This window comes from Brachyistius frenatus, unplaced genomic scaffold, assembly GCF_029030835.1.
Source record: "Brachyistius frenatus isolate BFR_SWC_R1_liver_20210118 unplaced genomic scaffold, ASM2903083v1 Contig_82, whole genome shotgun sequence".
In the NCBI taxonomy this organism is placed as follows: domain Eukaryota; kingdom Metazoa; phylum Chordata; class Actinopteri; family Embiotocidae; genus Brachyistius; species Brachyistius frenatus.
In genome coordinates, this window is record NW_027210681.1 from 88,685 (window position 1) to 116,001 (window position 27,317).

The following is a 27,317-nucleotide window of genomic DNA, read 5'->3' on the forward strand; positions in this document are numbered from 1 at the left end:
TATTGACAATGTTTTGCAATAATACCTCCTAAAAGTACAATATACGTGTTTAAATTCAATATATTTTGCCTAAAAAGCCCAATTTTAAGATTTCTTTTCATCTAAAAACATTCATCCTGGTGCAGAATATTCAATATCTGTAATATGTGTGTATAATCCTAAAAGGTTTCCTCATCCACAGCTTTTGTTATATTTTCCAGCTCAAATACAGAAGGAGGGAAAAAAAAAATAAAACCCACTTATAAGCAGTTTCACTGAAACTGAATTTCTCCAAGATGTTTTTATTTGTTGAATTTTTTTTTATCATCCATCTCCAGAAGGAGTTTAGATGTACACATGGATTTTTTTTGGGGGGGATCTCTTTCTCCACCACTGAATGAAATCCATTTGTTAACACCGAAGAAAGTCAAGACAGGAAAAAAAAAGGAAAATAAATCTCCTTCAGGTGGTTTCATATTGTTTGTGCAGCGATAAGAACACATTTTGAACAAAGTAATTCTCGTGGAAATCCTGACTTTTTGTTTCCCCTCCAGCTTTTATCTCTTCCCTCTCTGTCTTGTTTTAAGACTTTGAGTCAATACCACAGTGGACTGCGGTGAAAAGGCTGCTGATGTGTGGTGGGAGTTGTAGTCCTGTCAGACGACAGTAAAACCCTGATTACCTTGTAGATTAAAAACTAATCCACGGAGCGAGAGCGATGGAGAGATGGCCGGAGACGGAGGCCGAGATAATCCTCCGAACCTCTCGCTGTCTGCCGATTGGAAACCCCTCCTATCACGCGCTCGCTTTGATAATCATAACGACCACGACTGTCACTGCTTGTAATTACCGCGCGGACCGTTATAATTACTTTATCGATCGTGCGGTTTGGGAATTCCCTCAACCCTGAAAACCAAAAACAACAACAACCTCAACGAGTGATAGAATAAACCCAAGAATCGATACCAGCACTGATCACATGCGGTAATGAGCTCTGACAGGACTCGGGAGGGAATTTATCTGAAGTGGACATTTAATATACAGCAACTGATGATATTTGATATCAACTTGACTCCTTTTAAGAGCCAAAATAAGACAATGACGTCATTGATATTGTAGTAAAAAAAATAGGCAGTAAAATGGCAGCACGTGTCTGGGACACATTAAAACTCTTTAAATCTAGAAATGCCTTTTATTATTAATATGGCTGCAGCAGATGCATCAATCAAAGTCCAGTCGATAAAATTCAGTTTCAGTTTTCAGGATTTAGATTTTTTTTCTGACTTTTCAAAATTACATGAGTTGTTTTGTCCAACTTTCAGGGGTATTTTAAATCAAAACTTAAACCTTTGTTTTTGTATTTAATCAGAACATTTTTACATTGTGATTTGTATAAATATCACATTAATTGGTGATATTTAATGTTGATGTGGATTTTGTTACAGAGCTTGAAGCCCAGAAGCAAAAATGATAGTTTAAGTTCAGGTTTTGACTTTGACTTTAACTTTATCCAACAGAGATGGAGAAAAGAAGAAGTTGGTTTGTTTTTGCCAATAACGGACGTCCTTAATTTCCAGACAAACAAAGTGTTTATCAAACATTTATACCTGGAAGTCTGTCGGATGCATTGAGTTCATTTCCAAAACATAAAGTAGGACTGCTTTGATGACATTTTAAAAGTACATTTTTTTTTACCTGTTTGTTTTTTAACTTGAAGTTTCTACACTCAGATTTGTATATAAAAAAAAAAAATCAGGAATTCGTGATATTTAAAGTTTCTGACGTGAGAGATTTGCTTCCAGAAGCCTATTAGTCTTTGTGGAAAGGATTCGCTCACTCGAGCTTCAGAACATTTTGCCACTTGGACACGAGAAGTGGCATCAATCGTGTCATCTAAGTCTTGGCAGGAGAAAAATAAAACACCTCTTTAAGTGACGCCTCGGATCTCTAATTGGCTGCCTCGTTCCTCGCTGCTTCTTCAAAGACCAGCCGAGGCCTCGTCTTACATGCCTCCTTTTAAAAACAAAATCCTTAATCTGGTTCCTTCTTTTTCTAAAGGAAAGTGATGGCTTTGGGTTTATAACCTCCGATCCCCCTCCTTCTTTACGCTGAAATAATAATAATAATAATAATAATAATAATAATAATAAAAAAAGCCTGTGCAGCTTGTTGCGTGTAGATTTGAGCTGCAGGCCGCAGCTCGAGGTAAAAACGCTGTGAGCTGAACACTCCCGAGTCCCTCCACCCTTATCTGACTGTTTGCATTGCTCGAGCTCCTCTACAATTTAAATTACCAGTAAAACTATCATTATAAGCTGTCAGGTGGTATTGCGATTCACGCTGGGCACCACTAGGTGTCAGTAAAGCAGCGCATGACGCCTCCTTCCTTCCAGGAGCTGAAGCTGAGAGACAACCTGAGCAGCATTTCAATGCCTCTGTCCCTGCTGCATCTGGTCTCTCCACAGGATCTTCCTGCTCGCTCCCGTCTCTCTCTCTCTCTCTCTCTCTCTCTCTCTCTCTCTTTTGCTGTTAACTGAAGTTGCATTTTCACAAATAAAAACAGACTCGAGGCAGCGAGCGACTCCGAGTAGTGACCGAGAAGCAACCTCAGCTGTTTGTTCTTGAATGACCTTTAGAGGAATGTGAAGGTGGGAAAATGTAGGAATTAAGAGTCGTTTTTGTTGTTGTTGTTGTTGTTGTTGTTTTTGTTTTAGTTCAGCTGCCATTTATAGGTAGAAGATTTTGCTGGTTCATGTTTGAATTTAGCTCCTGCCAGGTTAAGGCTAAGGGTTCGTGATTGAATGTCAGATTAAATGTCACATGTAAATGTCAGGGAAGAAATTCCGGCCTCTGAAAATGCAAGACAACAAAAGTTTAAATCTTTGCTTTGTTGCCCTTTTTTTTTTTTTTCCCGGCTCCTCTCAAATGTGCACATGAAGTCAGTTTTTTTGTGTGCTCTCTTGCAGGGACATAAACATAACATCAAAGTCAGGAGCTGCAGCATGGGGTAGGAGGTTGGATGGGAGGGGGGGGGGGGGTAGATGTAGATGTTGATGTTGATCCGAAATGATCTGTCAGCTCGACGGGAGGCCTGCGTGTCCACTCCAGAGATCTGCACTTTACAGGACCTGCTTCCTTCTTCTGCTGCTTTGTAATGGAGAGGACGCTGACATCAGATAAAAGCTGAAGATCTTTTGAGCCCATCGAAATGTGGGGGGGGAATACAAAAAAACAACTACAACATCAGCAGGGGACACACTTCAGTGTAAAACAGACGGCAGGGAGGAGGCCTATTTAAAAAAAAAAAAAAATTTAAGAGCTGGAGTTGTTTGAACGTGACTGAAGTTGTGGGGAAATACCATCACCTAGTGGACGAACCTGGGAACTGCATGTTTATATATGAGCTCTGAAGTGCCTTAAAAATACATGAGCAGATAAAGTGCTGGAATGAAAATGTTTTTTTTAGGACCGCAGTCCATCACTTCAGTGACAACACTTGCATATATTGCGTTAATTTAAAAATGTGCATGATATTTATATGCAATAATACTTAAAGTAAATACTTCCACTAATCTGGGGTTATTACAAGGACGGCATTTGTTCTTGGTAACATTTAAATTTTCTGCTGTTAATCCTAAATTTGTAATTATTGTTGGTCAAAATTATGCTTTAATTCAGCCACAGGTATTTAAAATGTGACATTTACCCTCAGCGCCAAGTAGCACATTAAAACAAATATGAGAGGTACTTTGCGAGATTTAATTGATCTACTATACAGAACAACAGCAAAACACTGCTGCTGACAAGACTTTTAAGCCTGGAATTTTTTTGTATTTCATGGTTAACAGATATAGAAGTGAAAATCCAGAGAGATGCAGGTGTTATATGAAAGCTATTGTATACTTTCAGCTCTACGAAGCATTTCAGCATCTTCCAATTTATTGCTTTTCTGTTCAACTCTCACCACTGAGACACCACTTAGTGTCACATAGCATTTGCTAATAATGTCGACATACCGACCTTTAAAGGTGATGATTTGTCTTTGAAATACCTTTACAGCTTGTTTCTTCTACCCTCAAAGGGCTAAAAAATAATAATAAAAAAAACATTCCCTTTATTGGAGCTTTAAGTTCAGGTGATAGTAATTCTACAGTCAATATTGAAAGAGTAAAAACCGCCATCAGTCAACCCTCCCAGCTCTCCAACGCAGCGTCTCCAAGGAGCCGCCGCAGTGTTACGGCATGCATATTTTCATATATTATTAAAATGTGCTCATTTTATTAAGCACCATTATGTCGTTGGAGTGCGAGCGTATCAGACGTAACCCTGAAAACATCCTCTCGGGGTCTGTAAAAACCTATTAAAGCACGAATTCGGGGCAAACACTTTCATCTTGTGACGAGTCTATTTCTGGGCTTTTGGAAAGATTTTAAAGTACGACTCCTGCTGAGAAATTCATTCTCACCTGACGTGAAGTCCGACTGCTTTAGATGAAGTGATTACTTGCGAACGCAACTTTTTCTTGGGCTCACCTCAGAAGAAAAATGTATTTGGCTTCTTGGATGTTTGGATAATTCATACTGAACAGTGGTCATCTTACCTGAGATGCATCTAGAAAGACTGATGCTGTTATATAATCTGATCTAAAGGAGGTCGGGTGTTGTTTGTTGGTCTACAAAGATATCTCTTCTGGTAAATGTTCTTTAAAAAAGTGGAGTATGTTTTATGAGAGAATAAGACGAGTGGAGGAGAAATGTAAGAGATCAGAGGCTTTCTTCAAGGAAGACTGTGACATAATCGTGCGCTAAGCGATCAGAGGTGAAAGGTTTACTCCTTTGACGTAAGATTTGTTTACAAAACAAAAAAAGCCTTAAAAGGTGAAGTCAATGATTCTGATTCGGTACTTTTATCAAATTAAGCACATATTTTCCCGCACGGACTGCTAGCTGTCCGTTATACGTGTGCAGGGTCAGATTAGTTTGTGGTTTTATATTTTTAAACCACATTTTAACATGTTTTTATGCCTCTTTATATCTGTATTTATGTGAAACACCACTAAAGATAGAGGAATATATCAAAAACCTTCACCGATACGTGCACAATCTACACATATCTGAAATATGCCATCGTGTGCAGTGGCGCCGTGCATGATCTGTTTAGATGTCAAATTTCTTGGGGAACTATCTGCACTACGCCTCCTCTTCACGCCTGAGGCAGAAGTCTGGGAGCCCCTTGAGAATCTGAAAAAGTAAAACATTCATGGTAATTTGAGATAAAAAAAAGAAAAAAGAAAATTGTAATCTCAGACTAAACAATCTCCATCACAACATATTGTGAATATACCCTGTGATGTCAGGGCTTCCCTCCCACCCCTTCCCACCCAAGACCCTTGATGTTTGCTGCTTTAGTAGCACATTTAAATACATTTTGCTTTCCCTGTGTGTAATTACTCTTTTGAAGAAAGTCTGTTTCGAGATAGCGAAGTGCTGCTGCCGCCGCCGCGGTCATTGTGTCGGTAACTACACAGCGGGAAAAAAAAAATTCTCTGCCGATAATAAGTTGTGATACTTGAGTGACTGATTATTTATTCTTCAAAAGTGCTGATTAGGCGGTTGTTTGTTCCCTCAAGTAGCTGCCATGCCTCCGGGGCAGCTAAATTAACTCTGATGAGGGTGAACTTAGAAACACACGTGTTTCTTTTTTTTTTTTTTAACTTCGATGAACAATTTTGATTTTTGCTGCATAGAGATAAAAACTATGTTGGATATCAGTGTGGCAGAGCTCCAAATCAACATGCCCAGTGAAATTGTACAGTTCAAGGAGGATTGTGCTGAGGCCGCAGAGCATGTCTAAGCAGCGCAACGTGCAGCTGACATCTCATACTGTCAGGGAAATGCCCTCGGAGCCACAATGTCCTAATGGAAAAACATCAGCCCACGTTGCACGGTATGGGGTCTTTAAAACGAGATATTTAGGTCGGAGATGAAGGTTTCTGTCTTCCCACTTCGAAGTGTCCGCCGCTGCCCTTCTCTTTGGGAGATAAAAGAGGAGCAACATGAAAACTTTAAACAGCAGGGGAGAGAAAAAATAAAATAAAATATGGTCAAATTTAATAAAAGGAAACCATAGGAAATAAAAGTTGGTACACGGACACTCAAACTGAAACAAACATAGACTGGATATAAAAGTGTTCGTAGCTTCCGGATCTGAAAAATGAGGACGATGCAGAAGAGTCTTCAGCTGCAATACCAGCGAGTGCCACTAGAGGTCGGCTCCAAAAAGCCTCCGGCTCCATAGACTCCCATTCAACTTCTCTCATCAAATCCAAAGTGAATAAAATGTGTCCATCAGTTATCTCGGTGTTGTTAGCTAAAGTCACTCCTTCTTATTAGTTTTCTGGAGGTCCATCTGAAAATAATCCCTCATTCATTAGAAAAGAAGATTCAAGAAGACCTGTTTTTTGGGGGGCGTGTCTGTTTGATTGACAGGCCTGTGGTGCAGTCAGGAATCGGTGGGCGGGATGTAGTATCATCGGGTTTCCAATCAGATCGAGTCAGATCCACCAATGTAGTCTTCGTGTCTGACAAGTCAATGGGGAAGTGCCTTAAAATGTAATACTACTGAGGGCCACTAGGGGCTGGCTCCAAAAAAATACCTCTGGCTTCAACAGACTGCCATCCAAAAAGCGTTAACTTCTTTAGGTCATTATGGTGTTGAGATAAATTCCCTCCTTCTGAAAATTAGTCCATTATTACTTAGATATAAGGCCTCGAACACATCTTTATGGGGGCCTGTGTGGTTTGATCGACATACATGGGGTACAGTCAGCTTTTCTGTTATGGGTGGGCGGGGCTTAAAGTCCTCAGTTTACTCCTAACTCCTCCCCAGCTCGTATAAATATGGTCACTTCTGGCTCCAAGAAAACGAGATGGCGACGGCCAAAATGTCCGACTGGAGGCTTCGAAACAGCATCTTACAAACCAAAGGGTGAAACTAACTTAATTAGTTGTGTTTAAATATTAAGATAATGCCCAAAATGTTGGAAGTATCGTGTTAAGTAAAAAAAAACAAAAAAAAACCTGTATTTGTGTCTTTGCTCTGATACAAACCCAGAAAGCAGCTGAGATTTGCGTGAAGGTTTGGTTTTCCTTTATTAATTTCTTAACTGGTGCCATTTAAACACTTAATTGGATTTGATTGCAGTAATAACATTTAAAATGTGGATCATTTAGAGCCTCCAAAAACCACAGGCAATAATAATCAGACATAAACTAAACCCACACGCTCAAAAAAAAAAAAAAAAAAAAAAAAAAAAAAGGTGGACAAAATGGAGTCGGACAAAAGTAAAGCTGTGGGGACACCCGTCGACCCGGCAGGATATAAGTTGAAAGATGCTACAATGACATACAGCGGCTTTAACTTCCAAATAACACAATGCAAATGCCTCAATTAAACGGGCATCAAATACGACACAATATAAGACATCAAACTCTGTACGCAGTGTGTGATCCACTATTTTTAAAAGTTGAGTATCCGAGGCAGCGATGCAGCCAAATGAGGCTGAACGCTACAGCGGATTTGTCAGCCGGCGTCTTATTTGCAGAGCGATGATGGACAGAAAATGACCCGTTTTGCACACCTCCACTATTTATTTAGGCTGCTATTATCCCTCCGAAGAGCGAGAGGGAGGGGAGGGGAAAGATGATGCACGAGTGTCTGTCATGCGGATAGTTGAGACGTGCAGAGTTGCTTTTATGCAAAGCTCCCATTTAGCCTGCAGCTCTTGTATATATATATATATATATATATATATATACACACACACACACACACACACACACACACACACACACACACACACACACACACACACACACACACACATAACATCTCACCTGGAAACTCTGAGCAGATTCAGGTTTAAAAAAAAAAAAGAAAAAAAAAAGGCCTTTATTGAATTTTTCTTTTTCCGCCCACTGAAGTCTTCTGCAAACTTTCTAATAAGTTGTCGTATTTTAAAAAGAAATATGGCTCCAGTTAAATGGTATTTTTACTGCTTTAAATACAATAATTCATATAACATCCACTGGATCTATAGACTGTGTGTTTGCAGTTTAGGCTTAAGCTGCAATACCAGCGAGTGCCACTAGAGGTCGGCTCCAAAAAGCCTCCGGCTCCATAGACTCCCATTCAACTTCTCTCATCAAATCCAAAGTGAATAAAATGTGTCCATCAGTTATCTCGGTGTTGTTAGCTAAAGTCACTCCTTCTTATTAGTTTTCTGGAGGTCCATCTGAAAATAATCCCTCATTCATTAGAAAAGAAGATTCAAGAAGACCTGTTTTTGGGGGCGTGTCTGTTTGATTGACAGGCCTGTGGTGCAGTCAGGTTACAGCTATTGATGGGCGGGACGTGGTGTCGTCAGGTTTCCAATCAGATCGAGTCAGATCCCCCAGCTCGTCCAAATACGATCACTTCCTGCTCCAAATGGAAGCAAATCCGAACTGGAGGTTTCGTGACGGCCGTTCACAAACCGACGGGTGACGTCACTGCTGGTCGCCGCTCGACTGGGATGTAAAGGAATGACTCACAAAGAAATTCTCCAAGTAATTAGGTCAGTCATGGTGAAGTCTTCAGATCATTGTCAGTTCGAGACTCCCTCTGAGGAGAGAAGCAACACCCATCAGACCGGGGAGAGATTGCCAGCTCTCATTATAGTCTAAGTAGGTCGATGGCAGTCGAGGAGCATTAGTGAGAAACAGTAATGACTGCTGCTGACCTCTACGACGGGACTTACACTGTACATGTTACACAAATTCGAAGACGGAGGATGTCTCAGCGCTTGAAGGGGAGTCGAGATAAAAGTTTAATGAGTCTGGGCTGTTCGGGAACAATAACGGAGCGATTAAGATTCAGGTTAGGAGAAAAATGAAAGTTCAACATGCTGATGATGCTCTTTGATCAACGTCAGATCTAATGTGTGAGGAAACCTTTCTTCCTCAGGAGAGCACCGGGTCTTTGGTGTGTGAACACCTCGGGGGCGGGGCAAAAGGTAACCTGCTTTAGAGACATTTGTGGGTATATAAAAAAAAACCCAAAACATGCAATTTATCCAACAGCATTTCTGCAAACTGACCATCAGTTTGATTGACAGCAAAAAAAAAAAACATCAGGTGGGTGATTCAATACAAATTCCTTCTCTAATGGATGAAAGTGAGCATGAAGTGAGTCTTCAAACGTTAGAGCCATCGACCGACCTGGGATTGAGCTGACCGAGCCGCGCCGGCTCTCGCCAGCAATTATCTTTCATATCTTTACCTGCTCGCCATTTGATTACTTGCAAACAAACCTGCAGTCCACCTTTTTTCTTAATTAGATTAGATGCAACATTTGAAAAAAAAAACACTTAAACATATGAAATTGTAAAAATAGAGTGAAGAAACTTTCTGTTTTCGTTTAAAATGAAGCTGAAGGATTTTGTTGTGATAAATATCCATAAAGAGGCCTGTCAATGTTTTTTACTTTTTTATTATTTATTCATTTTTATTTCACTTTTAAGAGGAATCGAAGTTTCCACTACTTTTGGAGACCTGCATGCCAGGTTTTGGTGATTTACAGGTAAAAATATATTGAGGCTTCTATTAAATTTGGTCTATAACTTATGAGTTAAAAGCACATATTCGTTGGTTTTACAGAATTTTCCGAATTTACTTATTCAGTCTGTCTGAATCACCGACGATTCCTGCTTGTCCGAACCAAGCGGCGACCAGCAGGGACGTCACCAGTTGGTTTGTTAACAGCCGTTACGAAGCCTCCAGTTCAGATTCTGTCCGTCACCATCTTTGCCAGTTCGGAGCAGGAAGTGACCATATTTGGACGAGCTGTGGGAGGAGCCAGCGGTGGACCTGACTGATCTGATTTGAAACCCGACAATGCAACGTCCCGCCCATCGAAAGCTGTAACCTGACTGCACCACAGGCCTGTCAATCAAACAGCCCCCCCCACCCCCACACACACATTTCTCAGATCCGGACGCTATGAACACTTTTATATACAGTCTGTGTGTCCAAACGGTTTTCTGGACCTTTTTCCTCCCAAAGCAAAACAAAAAGCACCTTAAAAAAACAAAAACAAGCAGATGTTAAGAATTGAGTTCCTTTTGCCCGGACTACAGAGCTCTGGAGGTCGCCGTCGTCGTAATGGAGGCGGGTTCAGCCTCACCGAGTCGATCAGCGTCAAACCAGCAGAACTGCATTGTGGGCACGAACGCCGCGTCGACATTTACCGCAGGGTTGAAAAGAGTCACGATTTCTTACTTCGCATGTTTTTAAGAGAGACGTGTCTGTGTGTGTGTGTGTGTGTTTGTTTGTGTGTGTGTGTGTGTGTTTGTGTTGTGGAGTCAAGCAGTTTCGGTTACTCCGCTCCTTAAAGCTTCACTGCCCTGTGGGAGCTCAGGCACGGAGCCGTGACACGTACTCATAGTCCCGCTGTCAGAAAGATGCATAGACCTCAGTAGGAAAGGCGTTTCAACTCGGTTACGGCTAACTGGGGGAAAAACATCCACCGTCAGGTGACACGGCGCTCGGTGTCATGAACACTCCTCACAGAACAACAGGCAGCATCTCGGCACGTCCTAAATACCAAAAATTACAGTAATTAGAGGCCATTAATTAGCCGTAATCGGGAGCCCATTATATCTTAAATTCAACAAAAACAGTCAATGTGATGAATTTTTTTGAAGGGTAAATAGTCTCAAGTTAATTGGTGTTGTTTTAGCTTTAAATAGGTCTCAGATTATTTTGATCAACATTATCAACACATTCTCAATTTGATATAGTTTCTACTTCATTTTAGTTTTAATAACTATGTTCAGTCAACTTATTTGGCATTATTGCTGACTGATGCACTGTTGTCTAATTTCATTCATATATACAGTACATTTTTACTACCTCTATTTTTTTCTGTCAATTTTCCATCCATCCATCTTATACTTTTTTGGAACAAAACTTTTTTTGTATTTATTTATTTTTTCTAAATGCTGACACTTCTTCTGGTCCATAAATCAGAATTACAGCTAACATGTTCAACACGGCCTGTTGAGTATCGACAGCCAAAAAAAGATGCGACTATTACTGACGATCGGTTTTGCGAGTCAGGACGGACAGATGCTGTCAAAACAGTTTATCATCAATTACAAGTGAACGCGGCACAAAGATACACATCTGCTTTTTAATTTTTTTTTTTTTTTTTTAACGCAGTCTCAAAGCTCCTCTGCTCTCTCCTGGTCCTCGGGCCTCACTCGACATCCCCGGTGTTCAAATACTCCCCGATTAGATCACTGGAAGGAAAACCAGCAGGACCACGAAAATCAATAACCTCTGATCTATATTTATACTTGCACACACACACACACACACACACACACACACACACACACACACACACACACACACACACACACACACACACACACACACATTATTTTTGTTAGGACCCTTAATTGATTGCGTTAATTTCCCGCTCACCCCTAATCTTCGCCCCCCCCACTGCTCGGTGTCACTCTCTAATCCGTACCACAATCTAAATGTAATCCTAATTAAATCTTTAAAGGACTATTCCCACTGAGTTTAGTGTAAACCACATATGTTGCATCACGGAAAATGTATTGCAGGCGGCCGTTTGTTTCCATTCATGTCAAAAAAGAAGAAAAAAAAATGGATTTTTCAGGGTTGAAACTTGCTTACGAAGCTGTAACATTTTAAAACTCATCTCCAACATAAGTAGATGATTCTCAACCTTTGGTGTGACAAAATATACTCAACTCAAAAGGTCAATTTACTGGCTTTTGTTTTCCAGATCTAATAGATGCTAATGGACAAAAGACAACATCAGCTGTCTGCACACAAGACAAGCCTCGCAAAATTCTCTACTTATATAAATATAAGATCATAATATTGTTTTATTTTATTAAAAATAATGTAAATGTTGACAGGTGCTCAAATCGTGCATGTATACGGCTCCTTGGATCACTCTGATACCATCATTTAATCGACAATTTAATCAGTTAACACTTGTATTCTTCATAAATATTTGAAGTATAGTGACTTGAGCTTGTAAAGTTGCCATATTTTTTTGGCTTTGGGAGGGCTTAGGGATGAAATCAATAAATTACGAGCAGCGTAAAAAAAAAAAGCCCTTACGATCCATCACTTATACAGCAACACTGACATGCAGGAATCACTGGAAAATCGCTGCCTGATCACTCTCATCTCTTTCAGCACACACACACACCCACATGTCCACACAGGCAGTCGGCCTTGTACAAAAAATAAAAAGTATATATCTCCTTCTGCGAGGATAGCCTTCCCACGGTCTTCATGCTTCAGCTCCACCGACACAGAGGAGCTGGAATGAATAAGAACTAGAGGAAATGTGACGGCTAATGATCCGAGATATACATACTGTACGGGGTAACAGGTCTCTTCATTGCATATCAAACGGACGCAGATCCCTCGCTCTCGTAATGCCATGCGAACATCGCCCTTCACGTTGGGAGGGTACGTCGGGGGAGATTATGCCGTGGAAATGAAGTGCAGTCGAGTTCAGACCGAATCTTTCAGCGCTACGAGGATTATTCCGGCGCCAGAAGGGAAAAGTGGTAAAGTTCAACACTTCCAGTCGGCGGGGTCGGCCGGCTCTTAACTTCAGTGCAGTACGCACATTTTTTGGAGATGCTGCTGCTGCTTAAAAGACACGCAGATAATCTGGTATGTTTTTGTACTGTTCACCAAAAAACATAAATGATGTGCTTCAAGCGCACACAAATACATCGCACTGCTAAACCTGGGTGAGTTGGGCCAAATCGTAAGTGGAGAACTGCAAATTGCCTGCAAATTGACATTAGCACTGACATTCCTCTGGATGAATATTTGTATGGTGGTGGGTCTATATATATATATATATATACATATATATATATATGCTATAAAAGTTGAAGATTTGGGGATATATTTGATTTTGGAGCCCCAAGTGGCCACTCAAGGAACTGCAGTTTGTGGCACCTTTGCATTCATTTTTCAGTCAGCAGATTTGCCCTCTCGCTTTGAGGTCAAACTTTTTGTTTGGCTATGAATTTAACAAGTTCTCCACCCGCGTACATTTTGATAAATATACAATAAATTTTGTCCAACTAAAGGTTTAATATAAAATTTCCAACGAAGAGTCTGCTCATTTAAAATAATCTCCTTAGTTGCTTTAAAACAACCCCACAGATATTATCATCCACGAGGGCTCTGCTCACAATTTTAGAAATGTCATTTTGCTTGTTTATTTGCCAACACGTGTGAAATAGACCATCGTCACAAGTTTAAACGCGTTACAGAGACGACTTAATTGTTTTAAAGTCTAAATGTCGACACGCTGTAAAATGTAAAACCTGAAAATGTGAAACCGTGGAGGATTGTCCTGCAGCCCACAGATGCCTCCGCAGCTACAACCTGACCCCGGTTCACGTGAATCTCCGGGGATCTCATTGGCTGTCACATCCCATCTCATCACAACCTGTTTGGCCCATATGTTCCTGCGGCTGGTGTCCTCCTCTCCGTCACCTGTGTGCTCCCCCACCCTCCCATCGAACCTGGAAACCTGAGTTTATTCCTTACGGGATGTACACACCCAGCAGAGGCAGAGGCTATTTATGTGGGGAAAAAAAATAAAAAAAAAAAAAAATAAATAAAAATCACATGTTTTTGTTTATTTAAGCGCATTCATGGGACGGAGGCATCGCTGTTAGCCTGCTGCGAGGTAAACAATTTACATACATTATTTCTTTACATTTCAACAGCAATTTTAGTCTGTACAAATGATATTTATTTCATTTTTTATAGTGTAAATCTGCAGAGCGCTATTATAGAAAGAAACACAGAACTGAGTCTCAACCACTGGATCTATTTTTCTTCTTTTGCTTTTTAAGTTATGTCAGATGCAAGTTGTATTTTCATGGCTCCTTGGCATCTCTCCTCCTGCCTCTGTTTTTTGTTCTTGCCGTCGGCTGATGAATTGAAAGGCTGGCGAGGCCTGAGCCAAATGGATTTCTGTTCTGGGCCGAGATGGTTTATTGAGTGGAATTTTCTACCTGCTGGGAAGCTGTCAATATGCCAAACTCCGAAAGACTGCCTTTGATTTGTTACTCTATTCTATTCAACCTGTTAGCAAACAAAAGGTCACATATGTGTGTTGTGTAGTTTGTCGGTGGAGTTGTAACACGTGTGGAGTTTTTTTTTGGTGCAGCGGAGACACAGAGAAAAAAACAATTCAATATTAAGCTTATAGTTCATTGTTTTGGAAAAAAAAAAATAAAAGGAAGGTTTTGCCCAACTGGATGAGTAATATGTCACTAATGAATTATTTTAAGCAATTTTCATTATGTTTTATAAAATAAAACGAGTCTCAACAGAAAAATTTAATTGCAAACGCGTCCTCCTTCTTGGCATTTCGAGAGGCCGAAGGTGGGACAGAAGTTAAAGAAGGATTTTTGAGTCTAGACGCGGCTCAGATATCGATTATCCACGTGTGCCATTTAAAAGACGGAAATGGTGAGGACAAAAGATTTAAAAGCTTTTGGCAGCAGCGGTGCCGTGCTGGTTTATATAACGCACTGGTTTGTTTTGTTTTAGATGCAAAAGTGCCCTTTTCAAATGGCAAATTAGAACTTTTTTTTTTTCCCCGTTGCACATTTTCTAAACACTGTTGCCTCATCAAGAACGGGAGAAATGCCCAAAGTGCTCCCAGTATGGATCTTTATGCAAAACTTTTGTTTGTGATTTTACTGCTGCGGTTGGTTTGGGATTTTTTTTTTGATTCATCACTAAAAAGCAGTTTTTTTTTGTTTTATTTTTTAAGATTTTTTTTTTTTATTTGTAGTCAATTCTCAGTTTTTTGTTGTTTTGCTCCATCCTCTTTTATCTTGTGTGTTAATATCTTTCATTTAGAAATACACTGCGTATGAACTAAGCCCAACAAAATACAGTTGCTTTGTTACGAAAACAGATGACTGCATGCGTAAGAACGAGGCAACACCCAACGGACAAAACAGAGACAATGAGAATAATAAAAAATGCAAATTGTTCGGTGAAGGAAAAAAAAAAAAAAAGTCCAACAGAGCTTCTAGTTTATCACAACAACAAAAAAAAAGAGGAAAAGAAAGTGAAGTCATTGATCCAGAAGTCAGTTTGTGTGATTCAACAAATACAGTGAAGCGTGAATCCTTTTACGATTGGAAACGTCGGCCGGTCTAATGAATCGTGGCTGCCGTTATTTCACACTGATGGGAACACGGGGGAAATGGATTCACACACAGAATAGTGCTTTGAGGCTTTGTTAATCACAGTAGGAGTTGTTTTTCCTCAATCCCCTCCTCTCTGTTATTACCCACTCCTACCGACACGCCTCGAGATGCTCCATGAAAAAAAAGAAAAGAAGAAAGTCCTGCAGTCGAGTGTTTGTGATGCAAAAACATTTCAGACAAAAAAACCCGACAAAAATATTTCTGTTTGTGCAAAAAAGATGTGTCCTTCGCCTTGTATTACTTCAATATATGCACAGTAAAGGGCCTTGAAATGCATTGATTATTTAATGTATTTTGAGTTTATGTGAATGTTTAATAGTATTTAAACAAAAATCCACCAATTTGTATGCATGTTGCATAATTAGAGCCGCAGGAATATTAAAAAGCCTGTAGATGATTTGTAATAACCAATTCGGTCCATTTTGACTTTCATGTAAAGATCTTCTTTGGAATTTGGACTTGATCCTACAGGGAAGTGTGGAAAGCCTGCCTTATAACTCCACACGGGTGAATTACTTATATCATATATGCTTATTATTTACAGTGAATACCGTCAGCACGAGAGCGCGTATGAAAGTCATAACTTTAAACTAAACATTAAAAGTCTTCGAGAACATTTAATAAAAATAAAACGGGTAGAGCAGTCACACAAAAGCAAGTTATTTCAGACTATTTTCAAATGAAGGTAGAAAAATACCAGAAAGAAACATGAACTTCGTTTACAAAGGAACACGCACACAAATAAAGCCTCAGAAAATAACATCCAAGACCGACATGCCTTGTTTTTGTGATACTTAAGTCTATAAATCTTGTTGCTAATATTGTAATTACACCATTTTGTTCAACTCTAGCGCCCCACTTTGTCCTTTTTGAAGTCTTTACTCCATAACAATCCTTTTAATACTTTCTTAGACAGACAACAGGGTTGTGTTTAGTCTTTTTTTGTTGTTGTATCTGTGAAGTGGTTTGCCACAGTGCTGATATAAGACTAGAAATACTAAACTGATGGAGAAGCTGCACATCGCTCCCGTTTTGCTGACATCTGTGCAGCTGTAGTGATGCTGTATGATCACAGTTAAAGACTAAAACCTACGTTTTTTTTTTCCAAGCTCAGTAATAGATTTTCGGAAGCTGAGAAATCAAAACCATTTGTCAACGTCAACAGTTGTGCCGGGAGTAAAAACAGGGAACCTCCTGACACTCGCAGCCGACTTATGACCTGCCGGGCCTTTTTTTGTGGGTCTGGGTCTAACGCAGTCCGTTACTGTTCCCCCATCAGTTTAGACTAAAATGATTCGTAAATATTAATCTGTCTGAAAAGCCTCATTTGCATACCGAGTTTTCAAAGTCAGCGGCGAAACAGAAAGTGAAATCTACAACGCGGTGAATTGATTTCTGTTTAACTCCCGAAAGTCGAAGCTGGGAGCCGCGTTCCAGTACGACAGCTCGGAAAACAAGATGACAGCCGTTGATAACGACACCAATTAATAACCGAGTATTACGCTCCATGTTGCACATACAAATACTGCAGCAACACGTCCGTAGACGCTCGTTTAAAAGGCTTTGAGGTTAGAAATGACACGAGACAACATCCATCTCCACTCACGGTACCGACTCGACTCGACCCGCTTTTGGTAGCGGATACTTTCCTGGGATTTAGTTTTTCCACTGCACATGGTTCCTCCTCAAGGCTGAAACGTCACCATGGCGATGCTTCATGAAACAGTCATTTAAAAAAATTAAAAAAAATTAAAAAATGACTAAAAAAGTTTTTGTGACTTTTTTTTTTTTAGGACTTTTGGTTTTGGCGAGTTTTGGTTTATCCACTTCCTTGTTTTCGGGGGGGGGGGGGGGGAGCTTGTCGAAACACTTATCGGTTGGGGGGGGGGGGAATTTGACACATTAAAAACTCACTGGGTGCAAAACTTCAGACTGTTTGAAGAAACATGGATCGAGGACAAACTACTGCAGCGAAGGAGGGACCGGAAACAAACTTCAAGGAGTCGGCGCCTCTAAAGAGAGACTGAAAGCTCCTGTGTGTTCATGTCCCCTTTCAGCATCGACTGAGCTTTGCTTAGAAACCCAATAGAGGCTAAATAAAAACAGTACTTGGTACCAGATGCCCCCCCACACCCCCAAAAAAATGTTCCGAACTCGTTGTTTTGGTTCCTAAAATGTTGCATCTTCCTAAATTAATTAGCATTTAATCAAATTTCACACAAAACCTGGAAGAAAGTGGCCACCGTGTATTTGAGTTCTTGAAAGGTGACACGATGTACTGAAGGTGGTCAGCAGGAGCCCAAAGATCATTTTTCACCTCCCAGAGCCACTGCAGAGTTAATACAGTAATGTGTGTGTGTGTGTGTGTGTGTGTGTGTGTACTTCTAAAGAGTTTGTTAACAGCTTGTAGTTTCCAGGTAACACGAGCGAAGCTGCTTCCCGCTCACAATGCATCTCCATTCAAGGCCTCCATGTCAAGGTTATCCTCACCTGCATCGCTCCGCTCTCGGAGGAGGAGGTGGTGGTGGTTGTTGTTGTTGTTGTTATGTCTCGAAGTGCAGTTTCACCTGTTTGCAGTCCCGGAGGAGGAGGAGGAGGAGGAGGAGGACCTGAGATCGCATGATGCATGCGGTTTTGAACCTTAATGTTAAATGTGCTGCTGCTAGAAGAAAATAATCTGTCGTGCTTAGATCTAACTTTTTTTCTTATTTTTACGTCAGCATTTTAACGATTCAACAGATTTATAAATGTGCAGACCGGTAACTACTCGTGCGGCAGGTAAACAAGGTGTCTTAGATACAGGTCAATGAAACGGGATCATTAGTATGTGCAGAAAGGCGTCCTGGCATCAACAAGAGAGCTGGAAGAAAAACAAAAAAACAAAAAACCCAGAGCGGTCCCCCTGCCACTTCACAGCTGCACCAAATGGCTGCGAGAAAAATAATGACTCTTTAATCGTTCAATGTGATGCTTCACAGAACTCGTCCAAATTGTGCTCAATAGCTTTCATTTTGTGGAGTTCAGCTATGAAGAATAACTGTTTTTACAGAGCTCTCAGTACATGCAGCCGAATTCAAACGACATACGCACTTTTTTTTTATAATGACTTTATGTTGTTAATGTATGTAATTGTGAATGTTTTACCGATGTTTGATGCACGGTCAACTAATGGAAACCATTAGTCTCCAGGATTCCCAATCTTGCAACGCAACTGAGAGCTTGTAAGCGATCTACATCATCATTAAAACCATCACAAATATTCAAAGAGCTCCAAACTAAGATTTCTTATAAGGAGTCTTAAGCTCAGGAGGGATTTAGGAAACTTCCCACAGGAGCTCTAACGAAGGAAGGAACAGGAACCGTTATCTTCGTGAGGAGGCGTGATCGACCCCGTCGCTAGGTGTGAAGCTGCAATACCACCGAGTGCCACTAGAGGGCGGCTCCGAACAGCCTCCGTAGACTCCCATTCAACTTCTCATTAAATTCTGAGGCGATAAAATTTCTCCAGGAGTTATTTGGGTTTTTCATGCTGAAGTCTCTCCTTAATAGTTTTCTGGAGGTCCATCAGAAAATAATCCCGTCATCAATAAGAAAATAATCTTTTGAAAAGTTGTGTTTTCAACACGCAGTCACAAATTCTTACAAAGTCCTTCAAAATGTTTTTCACTCCTTGAGGGTTCAGATGTTTTCTGGATGACTTGTAAGATCTACTCGTAACTTTTCAGGGGAAATTTCTGGAAAAAAAACGTCACAATTCTGCAGAATGTTCTTAGAATATCATCAGATGAACTTTTATTCTTTTAAATCTTTATGAATATGACTCGCTTGTCTCCAGCATCCTATATTCCTGCATTTTGAATAAAAATGTACAAGTTTCCTAAGATCATTAATTGTCGTTTTCCGTTGTGTACGGTTGCCTTGAGAGGAAAGATTTTATCCAGAGAACAAATCCCAGTGAACAGGTGAAAAAGAAAATAGAATAAACCTTTTAAAAACTGAAATACATTAATTTAAAAGCTATATAAGAAAGTATTCGATGCATTGTCAACGTAAAAAAATACAACTTCGTGGTGAATGTTTTCTTTTGGGCCGACATCTTCAAACATCTGAGCTGCTGTCTGCTTTGTGCTTTTATATCAGGCCATTAATGCTTCAGAACCAGCAGAAAGTAGTCCAAAATAAATCAATTAAAAAAAGTCAACACCTGCTAAAAGCATGAAGCCTTTTGAGGAAGAAAATCACTCGCTTCATTTCATCATTAACTCTTATTGGAGTCCAGACTTCACAGTTAAAAGTGCTCCTGGGACGACTGCTCGAACATTTTGTTCCCTGCGCAGAACAAGTTTCTGATTTGTTTAGAAAGTTGAATAAAGTAATACATTTGGTAAAAAGTTAGGTGCCGCTGTAACCGTGCATCACCGTTGAATCCAATAAACGAGGACACATGCTGCTACATTATGGCGCGCATTCGTCTGTCTGGTCAATCTGTTTATTCAACATTTTTTAATATTTTTTTTGTGTGGTTATGGTGGAAAAAAAATATCCAATTACAGCAGCAGGACATTGTGATGATACATTTTGTTCCTCTTTAGACTATTAAGAAGAAGAAAATCCAATTGTAATACAGAATATGGACTTTATTGCTACGAATTAAATGAGAAATGTTTAAATGCTGTGTGGTTGAAAGATGCTGGATTGAGATCACTACGTTTGTGAAAACACACCTCAACATCCTGAAAAACTATTTCTTTCCAAATGTGTTTATTTATTACCACGAACAAAGTAATTTAAATAAAAACGTGTATATTTGGATGTAAACTTAAAGGTCCTTTCGCTAATCTTTTTATTTGCTCGGATGTTTGTGGGATCTCACGAAGCTCAGTTTAAACGTGGTGTCACACGCTGCTGATTCGGAGGATCTCGGCGCTCGTCTTTACACGACGTCGTCTGACGAGGCCTCCCCGCCAGCGAGGAAGTCATCATCTTTTCTTTTTTAAAGTACGTGGACAGCTTCCTGTCGGCGCGGCGTTGACGGAGCTGCTCTCCGGCGTGTTTACGCCACAGGAGCTGTTGGCATCGCGAAGCTGTCACCGACATCTGCCGCGGCCTGTATGTCTCCTGCCTCTGCTTGGACGTCTTAATGATGTGGCAGGGATGGAAAAAAAAAAAAAAAAAAAAAAAAAGTGCCGAGGCAGACGAAAAAAACAACAACAACAACAACAACAAAGTCCTCTCGCAGCATGAGGTCTGTCACGCTGTATGCTTACAACACACCCTGCGAGCTGATCCAAACAATTGTGTCTGGAAGTGTGCAGTCGCTGTCATTTGTCTTGACTGTTTGGAGAAGTAGTGAAGTGAGTAAAAGATGTTTTCGCTCCGCTGGTCTCCACCTCATCTTAAAACACAGACGAGCTCCCGAGGCGATGATCCGATGACGGCGCCCGTGGGCTCTGTTCACGTCAACCTTTCATTTCTCTCCTCGCTCCCTTCTTTTATGAACATTATTATATGGTACGGAGCGGTTTAAATAATGCTGACTATCAGTCTGAACAAATATCTAACGTCCAGTGTTTTACATGTTGTTGCCCCCCCCCTCCACCCCCCCCACTAAAACACACATGCCTTAAATATTATAAACATAAAAAAGGGCGACAAAAGCTGCTGAAGGGAAAGTGTGCATTCATGAGATGTGAGGTGTGTGTGTGTGTGTGTGTGTGTGTGTGTGTGTGTGTGTGTGTGTGTGTGTGTGAGAAACAGATGCAGTCAGAAAAAAAAAAAGTAAACAAAAGAGCAGTGAAAGTGAAGAAGAGCGAAGAGTTCTCTAAAGTGATATTGACTGGATTCAATAGTGGAAGGTGTTTTCTTTCAGGACTCGGCCTGCAGCGCCGTTTTCTAATTCTCCTTTAAACATTGTGTAACATGACTCGGCCGAACATCGAGGTTTTTTTTTTTTTTTATCACGACGTCGTGTTTTTAGCCTCTCGGTGCAAATTGCATCTCCTCAACCAGCAGTGTAATATTAAACATTGATTTTTTTTTTTTTTTTTTCCTACGCGCCCGTCAGCCAGAAGTTCCTCACGATGATTTAGGATTTTCCAGCTTTTCTTTTGAACCTCCAGAACCCGTAACAAAACTCTTTCAGACTGTTATTAGCCCGGCGATCCCGCGGCGTGGAATCCCGGCGGTGGCTGCTGCAGCATATTGAAACCACGTCTCACACACACACACACGCACACGCACGCACACACACACACACACACACACACACACACACACACACACACACACACACACACACACACACTCCCCGTTCCCCAAAGCACTTTGCCAAACAAGAAGAAGAGGCGAGGGTAAATTTTCAAGAGAGGTGATCAGAGGACATGTGAGGGAATATGGAAGAGCCCAAGAGGATGGGGGGAGGAGGGGGGAGGGGGTGAGGAGACACAAGGAAGGAGATCGATGAGCTGCGAGGAGGAAGGAAACGCGAGCGGAGGAAAGGAGGAATCAAAGACACCCAAGAGGTCATGATGCTAATCCGCTCGGATGCCCCCGGAGACTCGCGCCAATGTCACCGCCGGCTCGCCGGAGCAGAGCGGCGGCCTCGGAGGAGGAGACGCCGCGTCGAGGCTGCAGCAGCCACAAACTCAAAGACACTTCAGACCGAGTCTGTCACTTATATGAAAAATGGATAAAGTGGAGCGGGCACTCAATTTATTAAGGGAAGAAAACAAAGTCTTCCCACATCACTCAACTTCTCAACAACCAGACAAACAAAACAAATCACCATGAATCAGGAGGGTTTTTTTTTCTTGAGGGCCAAAAAAAAAAAAAAAGAAGATATCTTTCGCTCCGAAACCACGTTTGATGCATTGGTTTGTTGTAAACTTTGTCCCCAAATTTAAACAGATGCCATTAAACGGAGAGTCTCCTGCGGGATGGCCAGCCGTCGCAACGATCCGTCAGTCCTGACAAGGTCCAGCTGATAGACACCAACACCAAGTCATTCAGGTTTCTTTTGTCCTCTAACGACGTTTTCTCAACATGTAAACGGGATTATTGCAAAATTCCCAGCTGATTCTTTTGCTTCACTCGTGTCCCGAGGGACAAAAAAAAAGTTTGCAACTTGCAAACATTTCCAAAGTCCAGCAGTAACGACACTTGAACACTAATGAACTGGCAGCAGATTAAAGAGTCACACCAACGGCTGGGTGAAGCTGTATTTCAGCAGGGTGGTGTGAATATACCTGCCAACACTGTTTCACTGAGTTTTCCCCAAAACAAAGACAAAATGAAAATGGTGTGAAAAGTCTGAAAAAGTACCAGAGTGCATTATCACCATCGGCTGCTGGGGGTTTAAAAAAATACAAAAAAAACAAAAATCTCTGGCTCCACTAGACTTCTATTCACAAAGAGAAATATAAAGTCATTACGGTGTCATTTGCTTAGTTCTCTCGAAACCCATCTGAAAATAACTCCATAATAATTTCAATATTAGGCCTCAAAAAGTGGTATATTTGGGGGGGGGGGGGGGGTGTCCTACTTTGATTGACAGGCCTGTGGTGCAGTCAGGTTTCCATTTACAGAGGCTAACAATTTATCACGCTAACAGGGTGGGTAACGTAATGCAGGAAATGCAAAGACAAAGAAAAGATGAAGCCGTTTGGGCCAATCGACATTATAAAGTTATGAGGATAAACGCCACATGACTAAAATTATAATATATATACTGAACATCCAACCAAACGTGAACTTCCACGACCTCTGACCTTTCTGTAAACGTCAGCAAACAACGTCACAACTCGGGAACTCGAGACTTGTTGAAAATTGAGAGTTCAGACGTGGTTAACACCACAAGAGGGCGCCGTTCATACAGCCTCTTCTCCTGTACGGGTTAGGGTTAATACGACCACGTTTGAATCTAATGCTAATTAGTTAGAAGCAACCAGCTGAATAAACGTCACACAACGCACGGACTTTATTACTAGTATATAATATGCAAATTCAAAATACGAGGAGGAGCATCATCAGAAAGAGGAAAGAGGAGAATAAAATGTCAAAACAATGAAGGAAGAAGTAAAGAAAATAAATAACGGGAGCAGATGTGACAGAAAGCGGTAAAGCGATAACGAGCAGATATTCACGATGTGCACTTAGCGTCATATTTTATATGTATTTGATTGGACTGCGAGCTCTTTAACAAACTGCCTCATTGAGATAAATGAGAGAAAAGAAAACGACCATGAGGAGAATAAAAGTGTTCAGAGGAGAGCTGCAAGTCTTAAAGCCCTGCAAGACGCCTTCTATGATTCGAGGGCAGGACAAAAGTCTCCTCTGAGGTTTGAAATGGAGGAAAGATGCTCTGACAGACATGGTGTGTGTGTGTGTGTGTGTGTGTGTGTGTGTGTGTGTGTGTGTGTGTGTGTGTATCTGTGGAGCTGCTTTAATTTCACTACTGTGCTTGAAGGCTTTTAGCTTTTAAGAACACAGAATGTTTCGCCTGAAGCTGCGCACGTCCAAATAATTCCGCTCCATCAGCTTAATTTGCAGCGCTGTGTTGGAGAAGAATGTCTCTTCCCCCGAATTAAAAAAATAAATAAAAAGGCATCCAAAAAAGACTTATTAGCACCTTAATCCGCATCACATTACTGCTGGCTGGTAAAAAAGACCTTTAAAATGGAGACGAGCTCTCTTCTAAACAAACTCCCTCATTAAAACTGATGTATGGCTCCTGTGAGAGTGAATGCATGTTTTATATATGTATATATATATATATATATATATATATATATATATATATATACACTGCAGGAATGGGCTGCAACATGGATAACAGGGATTATGAAGTTGTGTGTCCGTGTGGAAACGGTTGCACAAAGGTGAAATAGACAGTGTGACTTTCCTCTTTGTCAAAAACCAGTAAAAACGTGTTAAACTGCAGTAAAAAGTGCATCTTCAGAATGAATTAAAACTGGTGCCACAGCACGAGGTGTTTACTCCCGTTAATGAAATGACATCACGAAGTCTATTTCAGGACGGAGGATTTCCAACAACCATCAGGACGACGGGCAATTCACAGACATCGTGTTAAACTGATTACTGGGTTCTGAAGTTCATAACTCTGTAATGATGCCAAGCTGCCAAAGTAATAAGTTTCCGTACGGAGCTTTAAATAAGCACTCGTATCTTTGTGTCACTTTCACCAAAAAGTACGGCTCTGAAATTTCAGTTTTTCTTCCCGGCAGCCTCATTAGCCGACATCATTACAGTCATTCAGAGGAGAAGGAGATTCAGGTGAGACGCTTCCGTCTCGGCTCCACTTTCACCGAGAGTCTAAACTGTCTTCACCGGGGATTATTTCCATCTCCTCGGAAACCAGAAAGAATCAGTGACATGGATCCATTTCTGAGCTCCTGTTCGGTGAAAGATATTAAAGACCCCCCTCCAATGAAAATGTGGTGTGTTTAAAAAAAAAAAAAATTATAACGTAAAGTCTAAAAGACATAACGCGAGAGAAACTTTGAAACGAGACGAGGTCACGACCTGTAGCAGGACTTTTTTTTTTTGTGCCATTTTTCAAGTGACATCAAACCGACTTCTCAAACCTCCTACTTTCCTTTCCTTTAACTTTTTTTTCTCCATTTCGACAGACATTACCTGAGCTGTGTGTTTAAATATCCACACCACCACACTATGCCAGAAAAAACCCAAAGACATGATGTAAAATGCTGTTCTGACCCACAATCCTTTGATAATACCTCACATTGACTGAGCTGAAGAGAGAGTTGGCAGATTTTTCACACATTCATAGAATAAAATTCATAAACGAATGACGCACGGCGGTGTAGAGTGACTTCCGAGCCACTTTAAAGGACTTTTTTTTTCCTTCAAAAAAATAAAACCTGATCAGAGATGAGTGTTTTAGGGTTTAATGAACGCCGGGAGACAGACTCTAAAAGTAGAAGCGATTATTTGGTTATTCACGCAATACAAAAGCTCTTTTGTATATTTGTGTATTTCAGAAAAAAAAAAACAACCCTAAGGAAAGTTGATTAAATAATTTTCTTATCGGTGGCTCTCCAGAGCGCCGGCCGCCTGGAGGTGTCTGGCGGGTGATGAGATTCTCCCTCCATTAGACTCACTCGCCCAAGAATATTATTATTGATTTTGATTTTGAGCTACGGCCTACTGAACGCACCGACTTGTTTCTTCAACGGCAGAAACAGCAGCACAGTGGGAGCTATCGTTCAGCGCTAATGACATCATTTTGCAAGGACACCTTCTCTCTCCTGAGCGGCTGCTGTAAAATATATTTATTTATCTCTTTTCGCGGGCGAGTTCGCGAGCTGAAGAGGAGATTACCTGTCGAGATTATGCCCGATGATTAATGTTTGTTTGGCCGCGGCGAGATAATGCGCATTTGATTTAATGACTAAAATGAATCGCTTCTTTTGCAACTTCAAATAGCTTTTTCTCTGGAGGGAGGGGAGAGAGGGGGGGAGGTTTGGTGGGAGGTGTGGGGAGGGGGAGGGGGGTTAATGTCTGAATTTCTAAACAACAGGACGATTAAAAAAAAAAAAAAAAAAAAACAGAAACGGGCGAAAGAGACTTATACTTCATGTAATATTGACATTAATGTCTCGTTCGCCGTCGTGCACGTGGATAAATAAAAATATGCACGCGATTCACGCGCATGAAACCGACTCCTGAACGATATGAATTAAACATACAATGTGTGTTATGGACACACGCAGATTGTTTTGGATGGCGGTCGGCGTCCGGTTGAAGTTCTCATGGCTAAAACAAAATAAAAACATTTAAAAAAAAGGATCCCGAGTTGAAACTATCAAAGCACAGCTTGTAAAGCGCATTTAGAGGCGACCACATACCTGCATTCAAACAATTGGTCCGTGTGCTCAGCAACATCCAGCTCAAACCAAGACTTTCTTGTTGGAGTCCTCCACTTCCTGCAGTGGTTATTTCTTCTCCTTACGAAAAAAAAAATGTCGGGCTCTCCGCATCCGATGTAATCCACAGAAAAGAAACACAATTTCTCACCAACGATAAGTGAAATCAAAGCTCACGAGTTCATCTAAACTAAAAATGGAGGGTTGCAAAGATCAATTGAGGAAGGAAGAAGCAGGTAGCAGCCCTGGACTCCAGGAAGTGAGGTCAAAGGCTGGCACTTCCTGCTTTTGGCCACACCCTCCAGGTAGCCTCACCTGCCCTGATCTCCCATTGGCCCATTCACAACTTCTTCTTCTATTAAGTATTTTTTTGGCGGTTGGCAGACCCAACTTAAAGGTGCATTACCGCCACCTGCTGGACTGGAGTGGTGAGCAAAAGATTCACTGCAGCCACTGGATGGGGTTCTCAAACACAATGATGATTCTTCTGGCCTCTAACATGAAAAGGGAAGACCATAATAATAATAATAACAAAATAAAAGGGGGGGGGGGGGGAGGACAGTTTTCATACAAACAGGAAACTGTTTCTTTGTTCCTGCAGCAGAGCCTGAAGCTAATATCTGTCAGCACCTCCACGTTCTTCCTCTGTGGTGTGTTTGTGGCCCATTTACTGTATATTAAGTGAGCCAAAGAGGCTGCAGTTATAGCTCAGACAAGCAGAAGTGATGGACCTCGGCCCTGCATCAGTCCTGCAGTTAACACCCCGCCTCCCCTCCCCTCCCCTCCCCCATGAGAGGTAAACTAGTGATAAATGAGTCGCTCCAGCTGGTTTAACTCCACGCTGGCTGTGCAGCAGCGAGTTGAAGAGCTTCTGTTACAGCAACACAAACAAATCTGTGAAATCGCTTTTCAACAATCAAAGGTTTTTAATCTCTCCTGTAGGATTTAGATGGCATGTGTTTGAGCATTAGCAAAATCCATTTTGAGCTAAACACTCTGTCACTCCAGCTAATATTTTCACACCAGATGGACCATTCGTGTTATATGTATTTAATGGATAGAAATAAACACATCAAGGTCAACCACCT

At 41.0% G+C, this 27,317-nt stretch overlaps 1 protein-coding gene across 1 annotated transcript in view; it reads right to left on the reverse strand.

Moving 5' to 3' along the window:
* Window positions 1-26,274, reverse strand: part of setd4 (SET domain containing 4) — a 40,659-nt gene extending 14,385 nt beyond the window's left edge. The window contains exon 1 of the mRNA XM_069709308.1: window positions 26,212-26,274. Within this exon, the coding sequence (XP_069565409.1) occupies window positions 26,212-26,217 (6 nt within the window). The 5' untranslated portion in view covers window positions 26,218-26,274. The remainder of the gene's footprint in view (window positions 1-26,211) is intronic.
* Between the last annotated feature and the right edge of the window lie 1,043 nt (window positions 26,275-27,317).